Source organism: Diaphorina citri, unplaced genomic scaffold, assembly GCF_000475195.1.
Source record: "Diaphorina citri unplaced genomic scaffold, Diaci psyllid genome assembly version 1.1 scaffold1, whole genome shotgun sequence".
Lineage (NCBI taxonomy): Eukaryota > Metazoa > Arthropoda > Insecta > Hemiptera > Psyllidae > Diaphorina > Diaphorina citri.
In genome coordinates, this window is record NW_007377440.1 from 504,445 (window position 1) to 529,972 (window position 25,528).

The 25,528-nt window shown below is 37.0% G+C and overlaps 2 protein-coding genes across 2 annotated transcripts; one reads left to right on the plus strand and one right to left on the minus strand.

Moving 5' to 3' along the window:
* The first annotated feature begins 244 nt into the window (after positions 1 to 244).
* On the plus strand, positions 245 to 2,858 carry LOC103513848. The gene is made up of 3 exons (XM_008479020.3): positions 245 to 1,056; positions 1,382 to 1,542; positions 1,697 to 2,858. The coding sequence occupies exons 1-3, from the start codon at positions 623 to 625 to the stop codon at positions 1,840 to 1,842; spliced, it is 741 nt and encodes a 246-aa protein (XP_008477242.1). The 5' UTR covers positions 245 to 622; the 3' UTR covers positions 1,843 to 2,858.
* An 11,674-nt stretch (positions 2,859 to 14,532) lies between these two features.
* LOC108252487 (cGMP-dependent protein kinase, isozyme 2 forms cD5/T2-like) lies at positions 14,533 to 18,240 on the minus strand (the record flags this gene model as incomplete). Its single annotated transcript, XM_017444547.2, has 2 exons — positions 14,533 to 14,735; positions 18,114 to 18,240. Coding segments are annotated over 2 exons (315 nt in total), but the record flags the coding sequence as incomplete, so codon positions are not given.
* Between the last annotated feature and the right edge of the window lie 7,288 nt (positions 18,241 to 25,528).

Consider the following 25,528-nt stretch of genomic DNA (forward strand, 5'->3'; position numbering starts at 1 on the left):
TATGCTAATTTCTGAAGCCGGTATTACTTTCCTATCATCCTAGAAATACAGGTACTGGATCTCATAACAAAATTTCTTTCAAATTTTAAACCACTAATCCTGTTGCTCAAGGCTCAGGTTGCTTTTCAGTAAATTCTCACAATAGGTCAATTTCTTATCAGGGTAAATCATTTTAGTTTTATTATACATTGTACGATGTAATTGTTTCTTTTCTTAATTGAATAGTTCACGTGTCCTCATAAGTCACTACACTGAGAAAGCAATTTGATTTTTTAGTTCCATATGTTTTTTCGTTGGAGGAAAGCATTTTTCGTAACTTCATTTGTGAATTTCAAAAAGTTAAATAGACATTATATGATTCTAGTTACGTTCGTTAGTGAAATTCAAGTAATTTTGTCTAAAATAAAAATTAAATACCTAGGCAGGGCTTTCCTTTGTGAAAGCGAAAAATGAGTTAAACGTGCTTTCCTAATCTTGTTTAAATTTAAATAACATTTTTAAAACTCAAATACATGCAGCGTAAGTAACAAATGATCAACAAAGTTGAAATATTCGTGACATCCCAAGCAGATTCGTGATCAAGATCTAACGCAACCAAATTAATGTCCGATCAGCAAATTACATGAAAATTTTAATATATGAGTTAATACTACTCAGCATTTGCAACCAATATCTAACTATGTCTGTGACGAGGAATAAGACAGCGATCAGAGTTCCAAGAAATCGAACATCAGTAACTCGAACAAGACTAAACGGAAGCATGCCGCTCCGTGGAAACAGGAGGACCAGTACAAAAGTTCCAGGATTAGAAGAGACTAGTCCGATATTGCATGTAAACGGAAGCAGCAAAGGTGACCAGGATGTTGCAACATCAGATGAATTAACAAATGCTGTCACGGGATTACCTGTGCTATCCAACTGTACTGTCACTCAACACATGCAGAATGTACCCAACACAAGACTACACCAAGTTGTACTTAGGACACCTTTCATATTGACGTATGAACAACGAGACACTCTGACAAGAGTTGTGAAGAAACTGTGGTGGAACTGCAGGTAAGTGGAAACTGATTTTGTGCATTGAGTAGAAAACTAGTAAGTTTTTATTGCTATTTTCAAATGGAAAGAAATTTGACAATCTAAGAAGATAACTAACTCTTTGGGCAGTTTATGGAAGTTTAGACTTTTTCGAAAATATATGCATTACAGAAATGAGTTACATTATTCCCAGGTACTTTCGAGGTAGGGCTGAAAAGCGTCTTTCAGAAATTAACTGACTAAACTTTGGATTCGTTCAACAAAAAAAGTCTTATAATAAAGACCTTCGTAACTTTCCCCAAGCAAGGATGTAACTTCACCACAACTCTTACCCAAATTTCAGACTCTTGTCTCGATTTATGAGGGAGAATACACATACCACATTTACCCCCTCAAGTCTGGAGAAATTAAAAGTGAAGCAAATTCGAGAACAGCTGAAACCTGTGATGGCACAAGAACATTACTACTGCGATCAGTGCACCAAATCTTTTCAACTATTTCTTGGTGAGTGTTGAAAAATATTGTGCCGCTACACAGAAGTAAGTATGTTGTGTCTTGGCTCCTCTGGACATTTTGAGCATGATCCAAGTAACCCTAGCTCTAGGTTCAATTTTTGTTCTACTTTCTTTTACAATCACTTTGACTGTTTTTTCCACAGGGATTTGGAACCACATGAAAAGTATACACAAGATTGAAGTGAAGCCCACAAGAAAAGTTCAGGGCCAAATTCGAGGCACGTACAATATGCGAAATCGGTATACGACATTGAAAGACTATTACGAGGCCCATGATAACCGGAAGTAATGAAATGAAAAAAATACCTAAGGATTCAGTAATTTCTTAACAACTTTCAATGTGAAATGTGCCTACCTAAAAACTGTAGCGTCTAATGCAAATTTGCGATAAATTCATAAATTGACGTAAGTATCAGGTCAATCTGTGAAGAGGAACAATTCGTGAAATGCTGACCCTTTAGCTAAATAATGAATTCAGGGTTCACAATAAAATATTTTCTTTGGATTTTCAAGGAGGAAAGTACTCGTGGGTACTTACATTTATAAGATAAGAAAAATACGTACAATAAAATCTACTCCTGAAAGTAATTGTGTTTTAGAAGCCTGATGGGATTAGAACTCTCTAGTCCTCCCCATTTCAGGTCAGGTCACCCTTAAATTCGGCCTTGTTAGAAATAAAATGATTCTGAATTGATAAGAAGTCAAATATGCTTACCCTATAGTTTCTCAGTTCTCAGCTGTTTCTCGTGAAAAGTATGCTCTGTGACAATAACTAAGTTTAAGAAATTTAAAAACAAAGTCCAATAAATAAAATAAAAATATTTTCTGTGATTTCTAAATACTCTTGAAATTGTAGGTTATTTTAAACTTCCTAAAACTTGAAGTTTTTGACATTTTGTTGGCAGAAGTTTTGTGTAGTCTTATAAAATATTCAAAAGTCCATTACCCATCACTTTCTTTTATTGAGCTTTAAATAATCAATTTTCAAATAATTTCCTACCTTCTTCTTTTTCCATTTCCAAGAAGAAATTCAAGCTTCTAAGATTAAATTTTAGGAAAAATAAACATCATGTCTTGACCTTAAAATCTTAAAAATGCTGAAGCAAGTGGTGTTTTCATTACTGCTGATGGCGATACTGCATATAAACCTAGTTACCAGCTGGGGTGACTACAACTTTCGTAAAGAAGGCGAACTGAAAGAGTCGTTTGGTAAGTTAAATATACTGGTGAAAAATTTGCGCCAAATGTTACGGATGCTAATGGAGTACAAGCGAGATAAATATTTGAAACATCACAAACTTCCCCTGGATGAAGTCAACAATCGAGTTCCTGATGATATGAAAATCATTCCCCAGTTGAGAAGAGTGACCTTCCAGTGTTCAGAGTGTAATTTCAACGCTACAGCTTTCCTAGGATTGTGGAAGCACATGAAAGTTGCTCATAAAATTGATATAAGTAAGAAATGGTTGAATTTAAATCCTGACAAACGGACAACTGAGGGATTTGATGATAATTTTTTTGATAATTTGGACTGGACACCTGCATTTTTTACTTCTTATTAAACTTGAATTCAAATATGTTGGACCTATTGTAAGATAGGTATAGTTCAATGGCATATTTTTAAAATTAACTTTGTGGTTATACCTATGTATGAAGAAAAATTAAAAATGTGGTTGAAAAATGTTACTCGTAGGAGAATGCTCACCTCGTAGGTGGGAGGGCTCGGGTTTGTATTTTAATGTTATAACATAAATTTAATTAGGTACCTACAAAATAAGATAAAATTGCTCGCTATTTTATACCGAGGTAGCATTAAATTTCTTTCATTTGTTCTCTTTTATCTTATATCAATAAAACACCTAAAATACAACCAGGTACTTTGAATAGATTATTTGTATTCTACGAAAAAAGTAACTTTTGAACGTTTGTAAGAGATATTCTCAAAACCTAGCTAGCATTTTCCTTCGATAAATTCTTCCTTTCTCCATGGTAATAAGGTTGAGTTTTCTCTAAAGTAAAATGTACGAGAAAGTTGGAAGTTGTGTCACAGGGAAAAGCTCTCAAGAGCAGTAAAGTTTAGAAGGGATATAATGTAACTTTGTTTCCTTTCCATCCCTGCTTGACAGAGAGCTCAAATTTGGGACACTTGAAAGATTGCTGAGAAGAAAAAGGATTTTGTTTTTAACGTAATCTACGAGTAACAATTGGTCTTACTGTTTCAATTACTTTAATGTCGCTACTTGGACCTATGTACATATCGTACCTATGTGATTTCGCGATTTTGTTCGCGGATTTCGCGATTTTGTTCGCGGATTTGGCGATTATGTTCGCGGATTTCGCGATTATGTTCGCGGATTTCGCGATTTTGTTCGCGGATTTGGCGATTATGTTGCGGATTTGGCGATTTTGTTCGCGGATTTGGCGATTATGTTCGCGGGTTTCGCGATTATGTTCGCGGATTTCGCGATTTTGTTCGCGGATTTCGCGATTTTGTTCGCGGATTTCGCGATTTTGTTCGCGGATTTCGCGATTTTGTTCGCGGATTTCGCGATTTTGTTCGCGGATTTCGCGATTTTGTTCGCGGATTTCGCGATTTTGTTCGCGGATTTCGCGATTTTGTTCGCGGATTTCGCGATTTTGTTCGCGGATTTCGCGATTTTGTTCGCGGATTTCGCGATTTTGTTCGCGGATTTCGCGATTTTGTTCGCGGATTTCGCGATTTTGTTCGCGGATTTCGCGATTTTGTTCGCGGATTTCGCGATTTTGTTCGCGGATTTCGCGATTTTGTTCGCGGATTTGGCGATTATGGTCGCGGATTTTGCGATTATGTTCGCGGATTTGGCAATTATGTTCGCGGATTCGCGTCCCGAATCGACATTTTGGATATTTGGCAAGCCTAAAATTAGGTATATTCTAGAATCTATTCTATTCTGATAGGTATAAACATTTATATATCGCACTTGTGTTCTAGTGGCGTTCCAAAAAGATTTTGACCAAGAGAGGAAATATAGATAGCTAAAGACATAGATGAATAATTCTGTGACTACTTTTCGTCCGTGTCCCTATATTTGGTCCGACGTCCTACGATTAAGGTTAATTCAAAAGCACGACATTATTTTTGTCTGCTAGCAATATGCCAGAGCTTTTTTACCTTTTTTTTTCCCTTTCTTTTACCGTAACAATTATGATATTTTTCCCAGGTCATACTGGGTACTTTGAAAGATGAAATGTATTACTCGCATTACTCGCAGGTACATTATGTTGATACTATTTTAAAAGGCTCATCAGAGCAGGTTTTGGACCTTCACGGCCTGTATAACCGGATAAGTAAGTAAGTAAGTAACAAGAAAAGGATAAGTTTAGTTCTCTAGTATAGATGTGTAAATGTGTGAAAAAAAAAGATACATTTTCAATGAAGTTAGTTCATTTTAAATGTTTAAATCTGTGATGAAAATACTCCGTTTTTTTCTGTTCATTCCCTCTGGAACACCCTGTATTTAGGTACTCCTTCTCCTCTCTCTTTTTAACCATATTACCGGATTCTCCTCTTTTTCATTTTTAAACAAAAAAAAAATTCTCTCTTTTTTTAAATGTTTTTATTTGCTACCAACTTTTTTCTGCGTTTATATTTTCCTTTGATTCACAAAGAGATAAAGGCGTTTTCACTTCAATGGGTTTCACTGGAATGTAGGATGAGCTAGTACCTACGTTTTGCTCAGCTAAAATAACAAGGCAAAAAATTCTAATAAAAGAAGAGAAAAAGTGGCTAATAGAACAGCATTACGAGTTCTACAAATGCTTCCTAGCTAAGCATAGGAATTTGAATTTGAAAATCCATTAACACAAAAAGTTAGGTGATAATTCCTATAGCCCCCTCAAGGCCTGCTGTAGGGGATTTTAGCCTGCAGTTAAGAGCAAATGCCACCTTCACTTGTGATCAGATGTATGGAATAGATACTTCAGTGCAGCTTGAGAGCCACTATCTTGTTCATAAATAATATGGCCCTAAAGGTGTGTCCAAACAGAGTCGACCGGCCGTCGATCAATGTCGACTGAACCGTCCAAACTGCCTCAACAACATAGATTCATATCGTCACTCGACTATGTTTGGACACACCTTCCAAAATCTATCCAAGACCTTTTTAAGATACTAGAGACACTTACCAACTTACTTTTTCAGTTCGAATGGTCTTGCTTTGATTTTCACATGCCCTGTTGTATTTCCCAGGATCCAAGCCAGGAATTCGGATGTTTGTGAGAATGGTAACAGTTTTCGACGGTAAAAAAAAGATACTTGAGGGGAAGGTGAATGGAATGAGACAGAGAGAGAGAGAGAGAGAGAGAGAGAGAAATAGGAGGAAAAGGGGGCGAATATAATAATCTGTTTCTGGCCAGAGGCGATAGGCTGCATTTTAAAGAGAGAGGGGAGACCCAAAAGAGATAGAGAGAGAGAGAAAGGCCTACACAAGTTATGAGTGCAAAACTTGTCAAAATGGCGGATGATCTCTCTCTCTTTCTCTCCTGTTATTTACATTACATTCTACCCCTATTGTTCGTAAAGTTACGTGAAAATTCTCTTCAGTTCTAATGAGAAACATGTTTCAACTATGTCGAATACATGATTAGGAAGAAATAGTGGAGATGCCAAATTCACTATTTAGAAACTGATCTCTCTCTGATCTCTCTCTCTCTCTCTCTCTCTCTCTCTCTCTCTCTCTCCCCCCCATTGGATAGGGTATAAGTAACAGGGACTGGGAGATATAAGGATTGGATAGGATATAAGTAACAGGGACTGGGAGATATAAGGATTAGATAGGATATAGGTAACAGGGACTGGGAGATATAAGGATTAGATAGGATATAAGTAACAGGGACTGGGAGATATGGATTGGATAGGATAATAGGATTCGTTGGTCTGAACACAAGTAAAGGTGCGAAGCTGCCAAGGATAAGATTAATAGGATAAATACATAGGAATAGAATAAAGATAGGGTATAACATTAACACGTTACCACAGTCCTTTAAACGAGGAGCAGCAAGAATAGAAATTAGAGCTAATTAATAATAACTCACTCAAAGCGAGCATTTCATGACCGTTTTCAATTCGGAGTAATGTAACAACTGTTACATTAGATCATTAGACTCATGTGGTTTATTTTGCCGTAGCATACCCATTGCCCATCGAGTATTATTTTTCTCAACATCAATTGTTCTAAAAATTTGTTAGTAAATAAATGCAAGTGTTAAATGTGAATGTCGTAGATGTTGAATATTTTGTAGAAGCTCCAATACTTTTATCAACAGCTATCATGAATAACATAGGTAGGTAAACTTTGTATACCTACAACATAATGCTAGTGACAAATAAGATAACGGAGATTCTACGCAATTTGAGCAGAAATAAAACCTCAGGATATCAAATCAATAAGAAAACAACCCTGGTATACAGATCTGCAATTGTAGTGGATAATTGATGACAATACTTGTGGAACAAACCAGAACAATTGAACGTCACATTTTACAATGGAAACACAGACAGCTATTCTTCATTCAGATAATACAAATAAAGAAAATTGGATAATATATAGATACAATGAGTAAAGGATCAAAAGTAAAGAGCTACGAGTACACTATTTACAGAAATACAGGTGCTTATACTAAGTACATAGTTGAAGAAAATAAATCTCTCTATTATAGCATTGTTGTCTTTTTTTCTGGGTGTATCTGTATAGGTAGTTTGGCACAAATCTCTGCTAAAGGTCTACCGTCAAGCCCCAATCATTTAAAACTACAAAAAAAAAAAAAAAATGCTGAGAATAAATTCAAGTTCATAAATAAAAAATTGAAAATATTGAAAGTCTGTCTGATTCTGTCATTCCGCACCACCAAAGATCACCCACAATGAGCGTCATCTGTTCTACGCCAATTTGAGGTCACCCGCAACCCATTATTGGTCACCCATTCAGAATTAATCCAACCCCACACAAGGCAGAAAAAAATTGAACAAATGAAACTGTTATTCCTCTGTGACAAGAGAAATACAGTGTGATTCAGCCTTTTCACCCCTCCACCCTCGTGGTCTATCGACAGTGTTATCTCTATTAAAAATTAAATAAGCATGAAATTTTCCAAATAAAAACAAACTGAGTCTCCCTCGTGTTTGGAATTAAAAACGGCAAAAAGAAAGATATCATTTGAAAAGCCCGAAAGAAGGAAGGTTTTAAGCCTTTTTCCCATAACAATTGTAATTAGAGACAGATAAGAGAGACTAGATGATATTCATTTAGATTTGTAGTTATTGATAGCGACACTTGAGATCAGGGCCAGGGGGGTAGGCGCAAGGTTCAAACTGTAAAAATGAACTGTTAAACCTTTGGTACACATAAGAATAAGAATGTAGATTCTTCTCCATCATATCTTCCTTCTTGACGTATTCCAAAATCAATCCCAACTAACTTTGCCCTCCCCACGATCTCAAGCGGGCGGTCTCCCAGTCAGAACGTCAATGGTCACAGTTAGGGGGCCAGTGGTCTCAGTAAGGGGCCATTTTATCCTCAAGTTGTCTCACACCTCTACATTCGGTAGCACGATTGGTTAACTTCTTGGCTTGAGATTGTTAGATTTATCTTGAAACTTCGATGTCCAGCTGAGAAAGGCTGTCTTAAATCTTGGCCGAGCGTAAGTAATCCAGAAGTTAGATGAGTTCCTAATGGGCAGTACCTACTGGGCACTCAGCAGGATTTTCAACGCCAGAAAAAAATGAATTGAGGAAGGACTAAAAGGACTTTAAGATTAAAAAAGTGCATATATTACTCACAGTTTACCGACGTGGATGTGCAATGTGCATCATTCATCTGATAAAAAAAGAGCATTAAAAAGCAAGATTACAGGAAAATGGATACCTCTCTCCTGAATCCAACACCATTACATAAATATTACGTTTCCTTCACATATCCCGCTTACCTGGGTTCAAAGGCAGGAGGGCTTTTCAGTCCCGGACTCCGGGACAGTGATCAAGGTAGAAAGAATTACTATCATCAAACAGCAAAGTCAAGCGAAAAGGGAAGAAGGAATGATAGAAACCAGGACAGACTAACAGACAAGGTGGCTAATTTTTCCTGCTTTTCCGTCAGGTAATGAAACCGAACCTGATTAACACCCCTCTTTCTCCCCTCCCCTCTTAACTCGGATGAGTTTGAGGTCGTGGGTGACACTCACCCCCCGTATCCCGTCAAATATCAAGTACATTCTGGTCGCGTGCCTGAAACTCAATACGGACTTAAAAACATATTTTACCCATTTTCTCCGGCATTACAAATAAGTGAGGATGATTTTTTTTTTTTTTTTTTTTTTTTTAAGTACAGGTGGTAAGGCTTCCGTTTTAACTCGAGAGTTATGCATTAGATGTTTGAATATTTGCTTTAGTTTCTAATATTTAAAAATACATACCAGTTTCAAAAGTAGAGGGCCAGGAAGGAAGCGTTTTTTTCACTGTGGAATATTGAACTGTGGGCACTGGAGTTTCGCTTTTAGACCAGAAATACATTCGATCCACCTAAACAAGAAATTAATGAATGGTAGTGGTGGTGTCGCCATTTTATCTCCCTGATAACAGACGCACCAAAAATAATGAAAGCATTCGGAAAGGTGGTGTGTGCTTGGAATAGGTCACTTTCACGATTCCTCTCGAAATTAGAACCCAAGATTGAGATTCAAAATTTCGGTCCTGACCAGGGCCGTATTCAGGGGGGGGGAGGGCGAGGGGGCCCCAACCCCTCGAACTCCATTTTTCTCCTTTAGTGTATGTCAGACTCAGAAAAATTGGTATGGAGGAGGCCCGGCCGCCCCCCTCCCCTATCTTCGAGCTTAATTTTTCTCTTGCGCCGTAGGTAAGACTTCGGAGCCAGCCTAGTTAGCTTAGTTGGTAGTGCGTCTGCCTTGTAAGCGCTAGGCCGCGGGTTCGATTCCCGCCCGGGGCGGATTTTATTCTGATGGGATAATATTCGTTCTCAGAACGGCTGGCTTTCTCCTATCCTGTCTTCCTCCTCTCTTCGATTTCGGGACGATAAGACCATAGCAGTTACAGTTCCCCCTGTCAAACCTCTTAAAAAAAAAGACTTCGGAAATTTGGAGCATCCCCCCCCCCATTACTTTCTGGACCCTCGGGACCACACTTCGGCAAAATCCTGGATACGGCCCTGGTCCTGACTATCAAAAATGGACTCGAACCTGTACTTGAAATCTCAATTTGGATTTCGATTAACGTATCCTAGTTTTAGCCCAAATCACCTTCCAAAAAATGCTTTCGTTATTTTTGGTGCTTCCGATATCAAAGAAATAGCATAGCGACTTTCAATTAGCTCCGGCCCTGGTTATGACTTATGACCTTCTGACAGTGACCTCTAACTTGCCCCAAAGTACTGCATTTTTCACGTGGTGTATTGGAAGTTGGGGGTTGATGTTTATTATTATCACTAATCTGTTGATAAAATTACCTTGAACTGGTTACTAGCTTCCAGATATTTATCACTAATCTGTTGGATTACTCCTGCTGACAACAAGTGTGAACAGAATTGAAGAGCAACCACTTTAAGCAGATGATTTTCTTCAGGAAATGACGATAGGAACCAGTTGATAAGCATTTGACCTAAGAAGTAGAGAGTGGGAGCTTGATGAAATATCAAATCAAATTCTTCACTTGAGCTAAGCTATGGGGGTCAATTTCTATATATATATATATATATTTTTTTTTTTTTGATCTCTTACCGTTTACGAGATAATATTTTATTTTTTATTACTGACACAAACGGGCGGACCCTTTACTATCGTAACTATTTAAAAAATTCCCTAGCTCTAACTACACCTAACAAACCTAGCATTAACCTAACTATAATATCTATATATACTTAAAAACTAGTAGGTTACCCGTGCTTCGCCACGGTTTAGAATATTTTAGTATAAGAAAAATTCTCCGTCAGTAGGAATCCTGACCAGAAAGAATGCTACCGTTGGACTACGCGCTCCCTTTTGACTTCGCACTTCTATAGAATATAGAATATGGTCGCGCTAGGCCCTCCCCGCTTCACACTTTGAAATAATACGGTTAGGCTACGCGCTCCTCATTGGCTTCTCACTTTGAAAGAATACGGTCGCGCTACGCGCTCCCTATTGGCTTCACACTTTGAAAAATATGGTCGCGCTGCGCGCTCCCTGTTGGTTTCCCACTTCGAGAGAATAAGGTCGCGCTCCGCGCTTCTTATTGGCTTCTCACTTTGAGAGAATACGGTCGCGCTACGCGCTCCCCATTAGCTTCACAGTTTGAAACAATACGGTCGCGCTACGCGCTTCTCATTGGCTTCGCACTTTGATAGAATATGGTCGCGCTGCGCGCTCCCTGTTGGCTTCGCACTTCGAGAGACTAAGGTCGCGCTCCGCGCTCTCTATTGGCTTTTCACTTCGAGAAAATATGGTCGCGCTACGCGCTCCCTAATGACTAAATAAAAAAAGGGGGAATGGATTTGAAAAATATTCCCTGATATTCTACCATCCAGATACCGACCATGGTCAACGTATCTTAACTTCAGTGATAAGTCCGTAAATAATTCAAAGTCGCATTTAAAAAAAGAAAGTTCCCTAGGTGGTCACTCATCCAGCTACCAACCACGCTCAATGTTGCTAAACTTGAGTGATATGTGAGGAGTAGGTACAACCCCCCCCCCCAAAAAAAAACACAAATGTGAAAAAAAGGCCAAGTTCCTATTTAAAAATCTCGGCCCTAAAAGTGGTGAGATCAGAAAATTAAGGCCAAGTCTGCATTCCCAATTTTTAGTCCGTCCTTCCTTTATTATTACAATAGTAATAAAAAGGTATAAGGGACGGACTGTATTGTATTCGCTTCGGTGTCTGTCACTCGGTCGGTCTGTCTGTCTGTCTGTCCCCATAGAAGGACTTATCCAAACCTAGTCGACCTATATGTCAAATTAAAGGTCTTTTTACCAGGAACACGAAAATGGTGGTGCAAATTTCGTCCAGAAAACCATAAAGCCAAAAAACCAAAAAAACTGGTTTTTGGGGGATTTTTTTCACATTTTCTCACACAAATGAGCTCTGATCTCGAAATTTGTCGCGACGACCTATGAACTCAAAGCGAGAAAGCTTTAGATAACACTTCAGTCGATCATTTAAGGATTTAAGACCGGTTTTAGCGTCACCTATGTTAAGCTACGCCGAGAAAGGCCAATAAATGGATGGGTGACATTATATTGGGAATAAAGGGAGAACGGGCTCCAGTCTTGATTTTAAATCATTACATGAAAGTAAAATAAAAAAGCAAAAGACAAAACTCAGCGCAGAACTCGACGCCAATTCCAGAGTTACTCGTCTCTCAACAAAAGAAACAGTCAAAACACACTGCAAATACCAAACACTGAAACTGAGATTGCCATAAAGAAAGTAAGACCATCCAAAGCCATAGGACCTGACGGCATATCAGCAATCATGATCAAACACCTTGGACCCAAATCAACTGAATATCTCACCAAACTCTTCAACCTCTCGCTCAAAACACTCGCCATTCCTGACATATGGAAAACTGCCAGAATCATCCCATTACTCAAACCTGGAAAGGATGCCAATGACTCCAAATCATTCAGACCTATTTCCTTACTTTCACCTGTGGCCAAACTCCTAGAGTCAATCTTATTACCCTGTATCACGGACAACATTACGCTGGCAGAACACCAACATGGGTTCCGTAAAAATTTCAGCACAACAACTGCTCTCCATATGTTACAAAATCAAATCAGCAATGGACTAAACCAAGAGAGGCCTTGCGAGCGTTCAATAATGGTGGCTCTTGATTTATCAAAGGCATTTGATTCTATCTCCATTGAAATCCTGTTAGAAGACCTGCTAAACACAGATATACCTTGGACAGTAAAACGGTGGCTGTTCAGCTACATGAGAGGACGAAGCACCTATGTTGACTTCCGCAACACCAAATCAGCCTCGCGAAGCATGAAGCAAGGCGTTCCTCAAGGAGGTGTCCTTTCACCGACCGTGTCTGCTGAAACGGCTGGATCTCAATTCTTTCAACCTTCTCTCAATTTCTCAAGTGTGTGTGTGTGTGTGTGTGTGTGTGTGTGCTTCCTTGTTTGTTTACATGCGTGTATTGTAAATGAGTGCAGAATGTGGGTGTGTGTAAATAGTGTCAGTAATTGCTCACAATAATGAACTTAGTCCATTATTGTGAGTGTAGTCACTAAAGAAAAAAAAATCATCGAATTTACCATGGGCCCTTTCCTAAATCTAGAAGAAAACAGAACTTCAAAATTCCAAGCCGTTCAAAAGTTACAAGGGTTTCGCTAGGACTTCTGAGCCATGCTGTATAATAACAATTCTTACCTTCGAACTTAGCACAGGTGTGAAATTGTAGTTTATCTGGTGGAGGTTTTGGTTTGACATCTCCAAATGATCTGCTATCAGCTAGAGCATTGTCTAGAGTCAAGGTTGCAACTTTCTTGAGGACATTACTTTCTAATGCTGGAGATTGTTTGATCTGAAGTTCTAATGAAAAGAAAAGAAGAAAGGTTTCAGGCAAGATCTTAGCTTAGAGGAATGTTTGTCTACAACATTCCCTTTTCCTATTCTACAAGGGTGTTTTAAAAGCCGTGCGACAAACTTCAGGAGACTGATTTAGTTTCCTGGGACTGATTTAGTAACTTTTTAGTCTATGGACAAATGTCCGGAAATGCACCCCACTAGGAGCACTTGAAGTTGCACAAAAAAATCTGGTGTAAACATCACACGACTTTCCTTATCCTATTGAATGATGCTGATTTGAGAGTTCTTCTACCGTAACTTTTACAACATCTCTAACCGTTTAGTCAGTACAGCTAAAAACCGCCAAAAAGCGTTCAAAATACCACCAACCACAGCACCTATTAGAACCAAAAGTTTCGTTTTACATCCTTGTCACATTTGTGGACTAAATACCAAATTTCAAGTCTCTAGCTCCTGAGTTCCTGAGAGATTATTAAATTGTGTGCTCTTCCACCCAACCGGTTTTTGTCAGCTTAATAGCTGACATTAAAAGGAAAGAGAAAAACAAAGGAGGGAGAAAAAGGTATTAGAAATACTGATTTTCCCTAATCACGATCGAATAAACTACGGGCTAAAAAATTCCCGGAGGGACGGGCCCAGCTTGTTCAAAAATAATGTGTCATCAGTTTTGACATATTTTTTAGCTAATTTACCACACAAAAATCAGAAAGTAAATTATCTGAAAATTTTCTTCCACCTTTCAGAAACGCAGCCTGATCAAAGTTCAAAATCTACTATGCCGCAGGCAATTTTTTCACAAAGTATGTACCTGAAGCTTGTCAATAATTAATTTTTGAGGTACCTACCTAATTCTTAGATCCTCTTCAACACATTTTTTCTCCACATTGAAGCTCTGCTAAAAGGAGCAAAATAAAATAGAGGCCGCAGGCGAAATTTTTGAAGAATTTGATCTACAACTTTTCAAAATAATAATAAAAATCCTCTTAACACATTTTTATTTTCTTCACATTTTTTAAAAGTCTTTTGTTTTTGATTTTTTCTAAAAAATCGAAATGAGCTCGCGGGCCGCACGAAAGGAGCTGGCGGGCCGCGTGCAACCCGCGGGCCACAGTTTGTGCACACCTGGTCTAAAAGAATAATAATTTAGCAAGTTGTTTCCAACTTCTAATGTTGTATATGCCGTTTTTAATTAGTAGTAATAAAAGAAATGCTACAATAGACTCATGAGGTCTGTATCGTAGCATGTTCAAGTTGTAGTGCTTCCTTCATCAGATGACCAAGGAGAGACACAATACTTCCTATTTAATTCCCAGGACAACAAGAGAATACCAGAAAGTAACCCGTAGAAATATTTTCAATCGGAATACGAGAGCAAGTTTTTTGCAGTCGTCTTTTTGATGGTTGGAATTCTTGCTTGTTGTTCACAAATTTGTTAGCCTTTAGTACTCACCTCTTCCAACACATCGGATATTTTGATGAGGGTTTCTTCTGGTAGATCCTTGAATATGGGTACTGACTTGAGGAAGTCGTTGTATTCTGCTTGTCGGATAAGACCAGTTCTCATCATAATGGTTTGGAAACATTGTCTCTCTATGGCCCATAGCTTACAGTCACTGGCCGCTGAAAACATAAGTACACGTGCCGTTTGATAAGTTCGTGGAATCGGATACTTCTTCTTGGTATCAAGTCCAAATTTAGGTGCCACTGCAAAGTATGTCTTGTTTTAGGAAGGTACACCAAGTTTCATTACGTTCCTATTATTAGCCTTTGATCCTATAGGTACATAAATACTGATTTTCTTTAACCAAGATCGAAAAATTCCCGGAGGGACGGGCCCCGCTTGTTTGATAACAGTATTGCTCTATTTACATACAGATTAAACACGATATAATACGTTGTATCCTTTTCTTTCTTATTTGATGTGTAGCTCTTCGTCCTTTCTATTTGATATAACTTTATTAAGTAGGCTTAAATGTGCACAGGGTGGGGTGGTTTTTGAATCATCTAATGGAGCTTTTTATCCGAATGACATTTCTGTTATTGTCATCGGGGTATTTTACTTTGGAAAATTAGCAACCTGCGTTTTTTGTGTGAGAGATAAAACTGTTGTTTAATTCGTTGGAAATGTGCTGACAGATAGAGATTGATGGGTTCGCGTTGTTCGCCATGGTAGTTCACGAAGAGTGCTGCCTGGTAATGCATGTCTATGCATTTTTGCTTTTTTTTTTACTTTAAAAAGTATATTTTACTGTGTACACCACTGTCGCGCCATCTCATAAATACTGAGTGACACCACAAAATAATAATCAACCCTTCAAAAAGAGAAAGGAAAAATTAAGAAGAACAAGGCTCCTACTTTGTCACATGGTTTTAGCATAAAGCCACAGAAACGTACGAGTATTTGTTTTCATTTGTCACCGAGAATTTTATCTTTCATTAGTCAGAAAAAAACAAAAGTCGGATTTTGACAGCGAAGACTTTTGTGTTAAGGAATGACGGAAAAAGATCTGCCTCCTCTCCTTGTTATTCTTTTCTTGAGACTTTTATTGTATGAAAGATCTTTGTATCTTCAATGTGCCACGTCCCGGACTACTTGAAATCTACTAATTAAAGAGGAATGATATTATATTAAATTAATTATACACATATAAAAGAGGAAAGTTCAAGGTTCATTCCTGGAAAATTTGGGGGTATTTCGGGAACTTTATTGTGGGATCTCGTACTTTGGTGTTTGTCTCTCCGAGGCAACTGATGTGAGAGTTCTAGTAATTTCGTCATAAAAGGGGTTTTAGATCGAGAAATCCCTTCTGTGTCCTACTCCCCATTGCTACCGACAGCCATTATCCATTGATACAAAAAAGGTATGTATAATAAGGGATGATATCGAGGTAACAAACATTAACATAAGAGACACAATGGGTAAAGAGACTTTGTATTCAATGGTAAACGTATCATTAACAGGAACATACCTTTGCTTCTACCCCACTGTTCGTTCCACCCATTCTGAATGGGATGTTTAGCCAACCAATGAAAGTATTGTTACTCTTCTCCCCTACTCGCTAAAAGCGTACCTCGTAGCTGGGAAATTTTTACCCCGAAGGAATTTATAATGTGCGTTAGCTTTACCCCTATAGTATCTATTCAAATGCCCTCTGCACTGTCGATGTAAACGTGGATGAGCTAATAAAGAGTTGGAAGTATCGCAATCGGCACCCTATTTTTGTTTAGGTAAATATAACTATACATAAAAATAATAAATACCGATTCAAATTCAAGATGGTGACTTCAGAAGGACTCCCGTTAAAATTCTTCACATTTCGCATAATGTACCAACAATCTACATCCACACGGTTCGGAAGAAGATTAATTAAAGAAAGAAACCTTCTTGACAAATGTTCATTACGAATGAAAAAGACTTCATACTCATTCGTAGAGCATCCCTCAAAATTGGGAAACACATGATTTTCCAGCAATTGGAAAAGCAAACACTGTCATGCCACACACACATTGTAGAAATCTCATTTTCCTATCTATTCTACCCCAAAACGTATTTTCATTAAATTTGTATTGTTTCGTATGATATTTAAGCCATTTATGAACTTAGAATGGAAATTTTGGGGCAGTTTTTTTTCTATATTCTGGGGTAATTTTTATTTTGATTGTTGATGGAATTAATCTTATCCAATAAACACCCTTCTCCACTTTACCTTGTTCCTTTGAATATTGACATAATTGGATGAATTTCCCCACATATGACATATGAGATGAATAAAAACTTAGTACATATATTTTTCATTAGCCTCTCTCGAAGACCACCTTTCCTTATTTTGAATTCAAGGACAAGTAATATGACATTTTTGGGAGTGATTTTCTAGTAAACTGCAACATTTATCTACAAAAGAATGCGTACAATAGTATTGCATGATTTAAACAAGAAACATGACAATATTTTAGACGACATACGGATACCCCCCATAGATAAAATACATACATGTATGTATACGAGTATACGGTTGAAAAAAAAAAAAAAAAAAAAAAAAAAAAAAAAAAAAAAAAGTAAAAAGCTGTCTACAATAGTCTATGATGCAGGATTCACAGCATATCCCCCTAGCCTAATACTGAATCTCTTCCTTAGAACAAACAACAGAATGCACCTGTGTACGATCTTCCTCTGTCTTTATCCACTAATCTATGTCTGCTAAAAATCTACTATAAATATATCCACCCGATTTCGCGCATTACTCTCATATTGTGGTTATCTCTCTGGATAATCTGCCTTGAGGAAATCACACTGACACGCGTAGCATCTCCTCATCTTAGCGATAATATGATAACTACCAAGATATTATTATAGCTAGACTCTAGTACTCCTGGTTCATTATTGAACACTTTACACTGTGGGTTCTCAACACGTACACGCAGGCAATCTCTTGGCGGTGATCAAACTCACCAAGACGGAAAATGCACAGTGAATGGTTCAATATGATCACAACTCTGATGATAAGTTCCTTTGCATTTTTTCTTGACTTTTAAGAAAATAAACAATAATTAAACTATCAAAATAAAATAAATATTACAAGTGGTGGGTGTTCCTCAAGGAATTGTTCATAATGATTGTGCAATGTTTTCAGAGGGTTTTCTTGTTTAATGTAACATCATGAAAGTGCTTTATGGAATGCGGGCCTCCAAACACATGTCAGGTGGTACTGGGCATTGGGTAGGTTGAGAACCCCTGCTTTAAATAATCTTTATCTAGAAGTCGTTTAAGCGATCTAGTAAAAATCTGATTTGATTTTAATCTTACACTTTTTTAACTCCCGAGGCAATTTGAGGATTGACTTTATGGTCTTTATTCCATAAGTCTTGCACGCGGGAGATCCGGGTTACAATTTTGAATATAATATAATTAACTCATGGATTTTTATTTAAAGGATCAATTTCTATATTAAAGAGTAAATAAATAATTATTTAACCACTTTATGTGACTCTTTGACTTACCTTTGATGGTGGCAGTTCGTTTACAGTTGTACAATATGGCGAGTTCACCAAATACTTTGCCTGGAGCAAGAGTACTCAGATATTTGTTTTCCCGTGACACTTCCACTCGACCCTCTGAAATGAGTAAAACAAAATCAAATTACAACTCATCATAGCTAAAATAAAAGAAGATTTTAGCCAGCCTAGTTCGTAGTGCGTCTGCCTTGTAAACGCTAGGCCGCGGGTTCGATTCCCGCCCAGGACAGACGGTCTCGGAACGGCTGGCTTTTTCTCCTATCCTGTCGTCTTCCTTATCTCTTCGCTTTCGGACGATAAGGACTTAGCAGTTACGGTTCTATCTATTGCAGTTTTTTTTTTTTTTTTTTTTTTTTTTTTTTATAGAAGGTGCAACAGACGCTTAGCAAGGATACTGATAGTGAAACAGACATTGAGCTTACATACCTACATAATATGTAATTATATTTATTAGATATATCAGAGAGGCCACTGATATTTTTGACCACTTTTTTAGTGAAATTCCTACTGTATCATTTGATTAGTCAAGAAGCCTTTTTGTGCCAATATGCGATATGTGACTTACGACAACTTTATATTCTAAATTTTGCAAGCTCTAGCTTAATATTTTCAGCTTCCAGCTTAAAATTGTATTGTACTGGTATACAGAGCCAAAGCAGTAGGCGTGAGGTGAGCACTGTGAGCAGGTTATGCAACACAATATACATCACGCTTGAAGACTTCTGAGCAATGAGTTCAGTCAGACCTTGCTATGTACCAACCTACCATCAATAGTGTTAGTATTCATGCTACGGTGAAAACAAAGGTTTTCCATAGATCTTCTATGATCTAACCAAGATCAGTGGAAACACACACCTGTGTGTCTATTTGATATTGGGGAGCTAACGGACCGCGTCCAACAAACACCGGATGGAAATGTAAATAGAAGATAGTCCATGCAGAGATTACCCGTGTAGGGTGAGCCAGAGGTCAACATGGATATTGAAGGAGATTCTGTTAATCAGATAAAACTTTGTTTATACAGGCAGGTGAAATAATTGGCTATGGATTGTTTTGAGTGTTGCATCCTTGGCATATTCTAGAGCTGCATACCAAATTTCAAGTTTCTAGACTTTCTAGCTCTTAGGTCCGTTTTCGAGATATTTTGTTTATCTCGAGTTCAACTATTTCGATTCGCCGATTTGCCGCAAACAAAAGAAACAGTATGAAGTAGAGACAACATAGCAAGATGTTCTGAAAGTCAGACGTAATATTATATCTCAAACAAACCTAGGTACCTACCTAATACATAAAAAACTGAGACTAAACAAACATGGTATAAAAAAATAAGGAAGAAAAGAAGAAAATAAAAATCAAAAGCAAGATTAGATTTGTTCCGGTGAGGGGTAGAAAAAAAATCATAGTTTTTAACCCCAGAAATACTTCACATTTTTTTAACCTCTTCTTCAAGTTTGTATTTGAAATGTAAATTTTGCACACTTCATCTTTTTTTTTTTTTTTTTTTTTTTTTTTTTTTTTTTATAAGGGGGGGGGAACAACTTTTTTTTTTTTTTTTTTTTCTTTTTTTTTTTTTTTTTTTTTTTTTTTTTGAGAGAGAGAGAGCAACAGATTTCTACTTTAGTTTTCCTCTTATATTTCCAGCCAGATCCCAAATATTCAAGAACATAATGATTTAGTGGTCCTCAGCAATACAACGTCACATTAGGGAGACTCCCATTCCGGGAGAAAATTAGACTAATATAAGTATAGGTATACTTGGGTTCTCTCAAGGCAATGCTCAGGATACATACATTGTTACATTGGCATTAGCACATAATATTTTATATGTTGAAAATATTCATCTGAGTTCTCCTTTTTCGTCTTCTTATTTCTGTTTATTGTTTACATTAAAAAATACCTTTATTAAAAGGGAAAAAATACAATATTATTGGCATTGTACCTAAATGTTTCTTTTGACATCATTTCGTCATTGGTGGTAGCAAGTTATAGTTGACAGTAATATAGTCACACAATGTTTCAATTAAATCTTAAGAACAAACAAAATAGGTACGAGTAGGTACTTATTCTAAAAAAGGCTTTTTTGATTGTCTATTGAATCTTAAGTAAACAGATTTGCAAATGTCTTTGAATCCTATGTATGTACCTGAAGTAAGTACTTACTCTTTTCTTTGTCACCGTAAATTTAGGACAAATCATGATGAATGTAGAAAAGATTTTAGATGAGGTTGTTTTTATTTCGATAATCACCTAAAGTAAATAAAAACTCTGGTGAATTGTAAAAAGTCCTGAAATATTTTGTGCAAAACTTCAAGGTATACCTTGGAAGAAAATCACGTAAATCTATGGTAAAATGACAAATTTCATTCAGTACGAGAAAGCCAGGTATACCTACTATCTATTTATTTTTCCAAACTTTTTGGAAAAAAATGTCTTTATCCATTCCTTCGTTTCTTTCTTCCGGACTAAAGTTGCTATAAACTTCCGTTTATTAATTTAGTAGCCCTTAACTACAAACTGTCAAACTCCTTGATTTTCATTAGCTACTTATAGGTATCAATCTACTTAGTTATTATCCTAATGATATTATTATTTTAATTGAGAGTCGAAAAGTTTTCTTTTCTTTCGAGGAAGAAAAATAATTGCTAATTTACCAGAGGACGAAGAAAAAAAGTTATCAAATGCCTCGCAGATATTGCAACATTTGATCAAAGTTCAAAGTTTGGATTTTGCTCGGGAACCGGATGGACTTCAGGTAAAAAAAAAAAAAAAAATCTGGATACCTATACGATATAGTAAATACACTGTTTTATTTTTTATTTTATATATAAAAAGATGGGTAGGTTAGTGGCAATAGCATTAGATTTGGTACGTAAGACATTGTCATATTTGCAACTGTTACATCATACCTGACTCCCAAAACTGTACGTAATGACTTACATAGGGTATTAGCTTATTTGAGATAAGGTAGAGATTGGCACATTCTGACTTTATCCATCAATCATCTGTGTTAGGACACAATACATGATGAGATATTATGAGAGAACTAGCAGGTTACCCGTGCTTCGCCACGGTTTAGAATATTTTAGTAAAAGAAAAATTCTCCATCATTAGGAATCCTCACCAGAAAGAATGCTACCGTTGCACTACGCGCTCCCTATTGGCTTTACACCTTTTAGAAAAAACGGTCGCGCTACGCGTCATTAGGAATCCTCACCAGAAAGAATGCTACCGTTTCACTAGGCGCTCCCTATTGGCTTTACACCTTTTAGAAAAAACGGTCGCGCTACGCGCTCCTTATTGACTTCGCACTTCTATAGAATAAGGTGGGCTCTCTACGTACTACAGGTTTAAATGGGAAAAAGTAGAAAGTTGTGAACAAAAATATCTCAAGAACGATTTGTCGTAGAGAAATGAAATTTGGTATGCTATCCCGGTATGGTCCAAGGACGCGACTGTAACAATTTGGTAAAAATCGGATAATCCCATCCAGATATTAACCAAAGTACGGTATGCTATCCCGGTATGGTCCAAGGACGCGACTGTAACAATTTGGTAAAAATCGGATAGTCACCCATCCAGATATCATGTATGCTATCCCGGTATGGTCCAAGGACGCGACTGTAACAATTTGGTAAAAATCGGATAATCACCCATCCAGATATTATTGTTGCTTAACCCGTTTCGTGGAAAATGTTGAAAAGGTTGTGAAAAAAATATCTCAAGAACGGTTTTTCGTAAAGTGACTTCTGAGCCAAGCTGTATATTAGAGCAGATAAAAATAGTCTCAAGTGTAATCCCATTTAATTCAATTAAAACAACTCTATTGCTACAGACTAGGATGACATGTCTTTATAGATTTCGAATGGATCCTTATAGAACAGGAGAGTCCTTGTTTATACTGCTTGGGTTAATCCGAAGAGATCCTTTACCATAGCAGTCATATCTCATACCGTAACCTCAGGAGACTTGCAAATTGCTAAGTTAGAATTCATGCCTTAGTTCCTCCCTGGAGAAGAATCAAACCAGATTTACAAAGACAGATGCTAAAGTTTAAAAAAAAAAAAAAAACAACATTCAGCCAAATTCTAATATCAATGTATTTCTTTGTCGGCAATCTCATCTCAAAAATTCACACACATAATCCCTTATCTCATTGACATTTCAAGGAGTAGGTATTAATTAAATTTAAGTAAAAAGATTTTATTATTTTTCTTTAGATCTTTCTCAATATTTTTTCAACAGAAATAATAAACCTTTGTGTTAACCTGTATTGTCAAATTTCAGAGGTCTGGTGGAACAAACAAAGAACGAGTAAATGAAAAATCCTCGAGTTGAAATTTAAATCTCACTTCGTTCGTTTGTTCAATTAGATGAGTTTCAATGTTATTTTTATTTGGGACATTGTTGTGAAGCCCATTATTACTTGATCAAGTGAACCTCTACATTCTGGAACATAACAAGTACCAACATGGATAGAATAAACCTAAATCTAAATAAGTACACAATGAACAAATACAATATTCCAATAAGCAAAACTAAGTTAGGTACCAGGAAGTTTAGTGATGCTCATTTCTTGGATTTTGTCAAGTTATTATTTTTTCCGGTGGGTATTTTATGACAAAGAAAAATGTCAACTCTCTCAACTTACAAAGCACACGTCGAGCGGTTGACTAGCTGACTCATGGATTCCAAGTAGAACCACTCTGCCGTGAAGTTCTGTGCAGTCCAGGAATTACAAACAATATCTAACAGAGAATATAATTGCACTCAACCATATCTTCAACACAATATCACCAAACCAGCAAAACACACCAACACAGAGAAAAAAAAAATTCAAAGATACCTTTGGTCCGAAATAAAATTACCTATGTGCCAACCAACGGATTCGGTAGATATCTTAAGGTGTGTCTAGTATCTACATTAAGGTCGATCGACATGATGTCGACTGGCACACGTCCACATTGTCTTGTAGACGGTGTTGTTCCACATCGACTTTTTGTTTATTGCTATCCTGTCAATTGATGCGTCTACACTACTTCATTTATCAGATAATCTTGAGTCCCATTACAGCCTATACTTATATTCAATAGAATTTATCGTAAATCACTTAAGCCCTTTAATCAGAACCAACTTTGTATGGTTTTTCAGTTCATGTCAATCAACATCGACTTCTCTCAGTCGATCGACGTACAACTACTTCATAGCTTCATAAACAATGTGAGCCATCAAACACTACACCGCACGTAGAAAGAAAATACATCCAGTACCTCATGAAACTACAACTAGGTACAATAACTCCAACAATGCTGAAAATGAAATCTACTCGCAGCATCGACACCGACAGTCATAACTCCACATAACGCAATCATTGCTGTTAAATTTCATAAAACAAATAATGGCAATGGAATTTACACCACGGAGCTGATATTAATGAACAAGTCCAAGTCTTTATGAACAAACCAGACACAATTGCTGAAGCTTGAATAAAAACGATAGGAACACTCCTAGAAAATGAGCGACGTGCTTGTGCAATAAGCAAAGGTCACGACAATAGAATAGCTGCAGGGAATGACGTGGTGCACTATGGCGACGACTTTTAGATCTTGCTAATGTAAAAGTGCAAGAGACTGCATTTGTAACTTATGCTAATAGAGAAGGTGCAAGAGACGCTTAGCAAGGATACTGATAGTGAAACAGACATTGAGCATATTTATTAGATATATCAGAGAGGCACTGTGATCTGTAATGTTGAACCATCTATTTTTGACCACTTTTTTAGTGAAATTCCTACTGTATCATTTGATTAGTCAAGAAGCCTTTTTGTGCCAATATGCGACATGTGACTTACGACAACTTTATATTCTAAATTTTGCAAGCTCTAGCTTAATATTTTCAGCTTCCAGCTTAAAATTGTATTGTACTGGTATACAGAGCCAAAGCAGTAGGCGTGAGGTGAGCACTGTGAGCAGGTTATGCAACACAATATACATCACGCTTGAAGACTTCTGAGCAATGAGTTCAGTCAGACCTTGCTATGTACCAACCTACCATCAATAGTGTTAGTATTCATGCTACGGTGAAAACAAAGGTTTTCCATAGATCTTCTATGATCTAACCAAGATCAGTGGAAACACACACCTGTGTGTCTATTTGATATTGGGGAGCTAACGGACCGCGTCCAACAAACACCGGATGGAAATGTAAATAGAAGATAGTCCATGCAGAGATTACCCGTGTAGGGTGAGCCAGAGGTCAACATGGATATTGAAGGAGATTCTGTTAATCAGATAAAACTTTGTTTATACAGGCAGGTGAAATAATTGGCTATGGATTGTTTTGAGTGTTGCATCCTTGGCATATTCTAGAGCTGCATACCAAATTTCAAGTTTCTAGACTTTCTAGCTCTTAGGTCCGTTTTCGAGATATTTTGTTTATCTCGAGTTCAACTATTTCGATTCGCCGATTTGCCGCAAACAAAAGAAACAGTATGAAGTAGAGACAACATAGCAAGATGTTCTGAAAGTCAGACGTAATATTATATCTCAAACAACAATTTTATTCAAGATTGTAGATTACTGGCTTAACCTTGGAAGATTTGAAACTTTATGAATGAGAGGCAGAGGTATGGGAGAGAAGGTAAAACTGACGTAATAGATCTTTTCATGATGTTGGCAATCAACTTGTGATCTTATTCCCCTCATGCCGCTATGTATTTATTCAACTTATCCCAGTCATTTCCTTTCAATTAAAACAATAGTGTATTACTACAGCATGGAAAACATAACAACTGAAAAACAATGCAACCGCACATTGGACTCCACTTACTCTTAACATGTTTTTTTCACAAAGAAAATTAATGAACATACCTTCCTTCTTTATTTTCTTGTTTATGTTTGTTGTAATAATTTTCTGCAATATTTATTTGTAAAAAAAAAAAAAAAATATTTGAAAAAAAAGCAATTCCCTGAGTTTTGAAGTATTTCTGGGGTTTTCCTTCCTTTTGGATTGTACGTGTGCAATTGTGCATGTATGGGGAATAGGGAACCTATACAAGACAATGAGAAAGTATTGGGATCAAAGTTTCAAAATCGGGAAATGGGTGGAAATATCCGTTTCGAGGTGTACATCTAAGTATGAACTTGATGTAGGTAAACATTTTTAAAATTTCGCCTTTTTTCCAAGTATGAACTTGATGTAGGTAAACATTTTTAAAATTTCGCCTTTTTTGTAGTTCCGTAGGTAATGTTATAGAAAGTCGTGTGATAATCATATTAGCTTTGTTTACAGTAACTTGTTCCTATTCCTATCCTACCTAATTTATTATTATTATTTTTTTAAAATGTCTTTCTTTGTGTTACTATATCACAACTTTGGTGCTCACTGCAGCATTGTAGGATTTT

Bases quoted from the DNA above. Each gene is read 5' to 3' on its own strand.
- LOC103513848 (XM_008479020.3), top strand. From the start codon at position 623: ATGAAAATTTTAATATATGAGTTAATACTACTCAGCATTTGCAACCAA. The intron at 1,057-1,381 runs GTAAGTGGAAAC...CCCAAATTTCAG, and splicing joins AAACTGTGGTGGAACTGCAG to ACTCTTGTCTCGATTTATGA. The intron at 1,543-1,696 runs GTGAGTGTTGAA...TTTTTTCCACAG, and splicing joins ATCTTTTCAACTATTTCTTG to GGATTTGGAACCACATGAAA.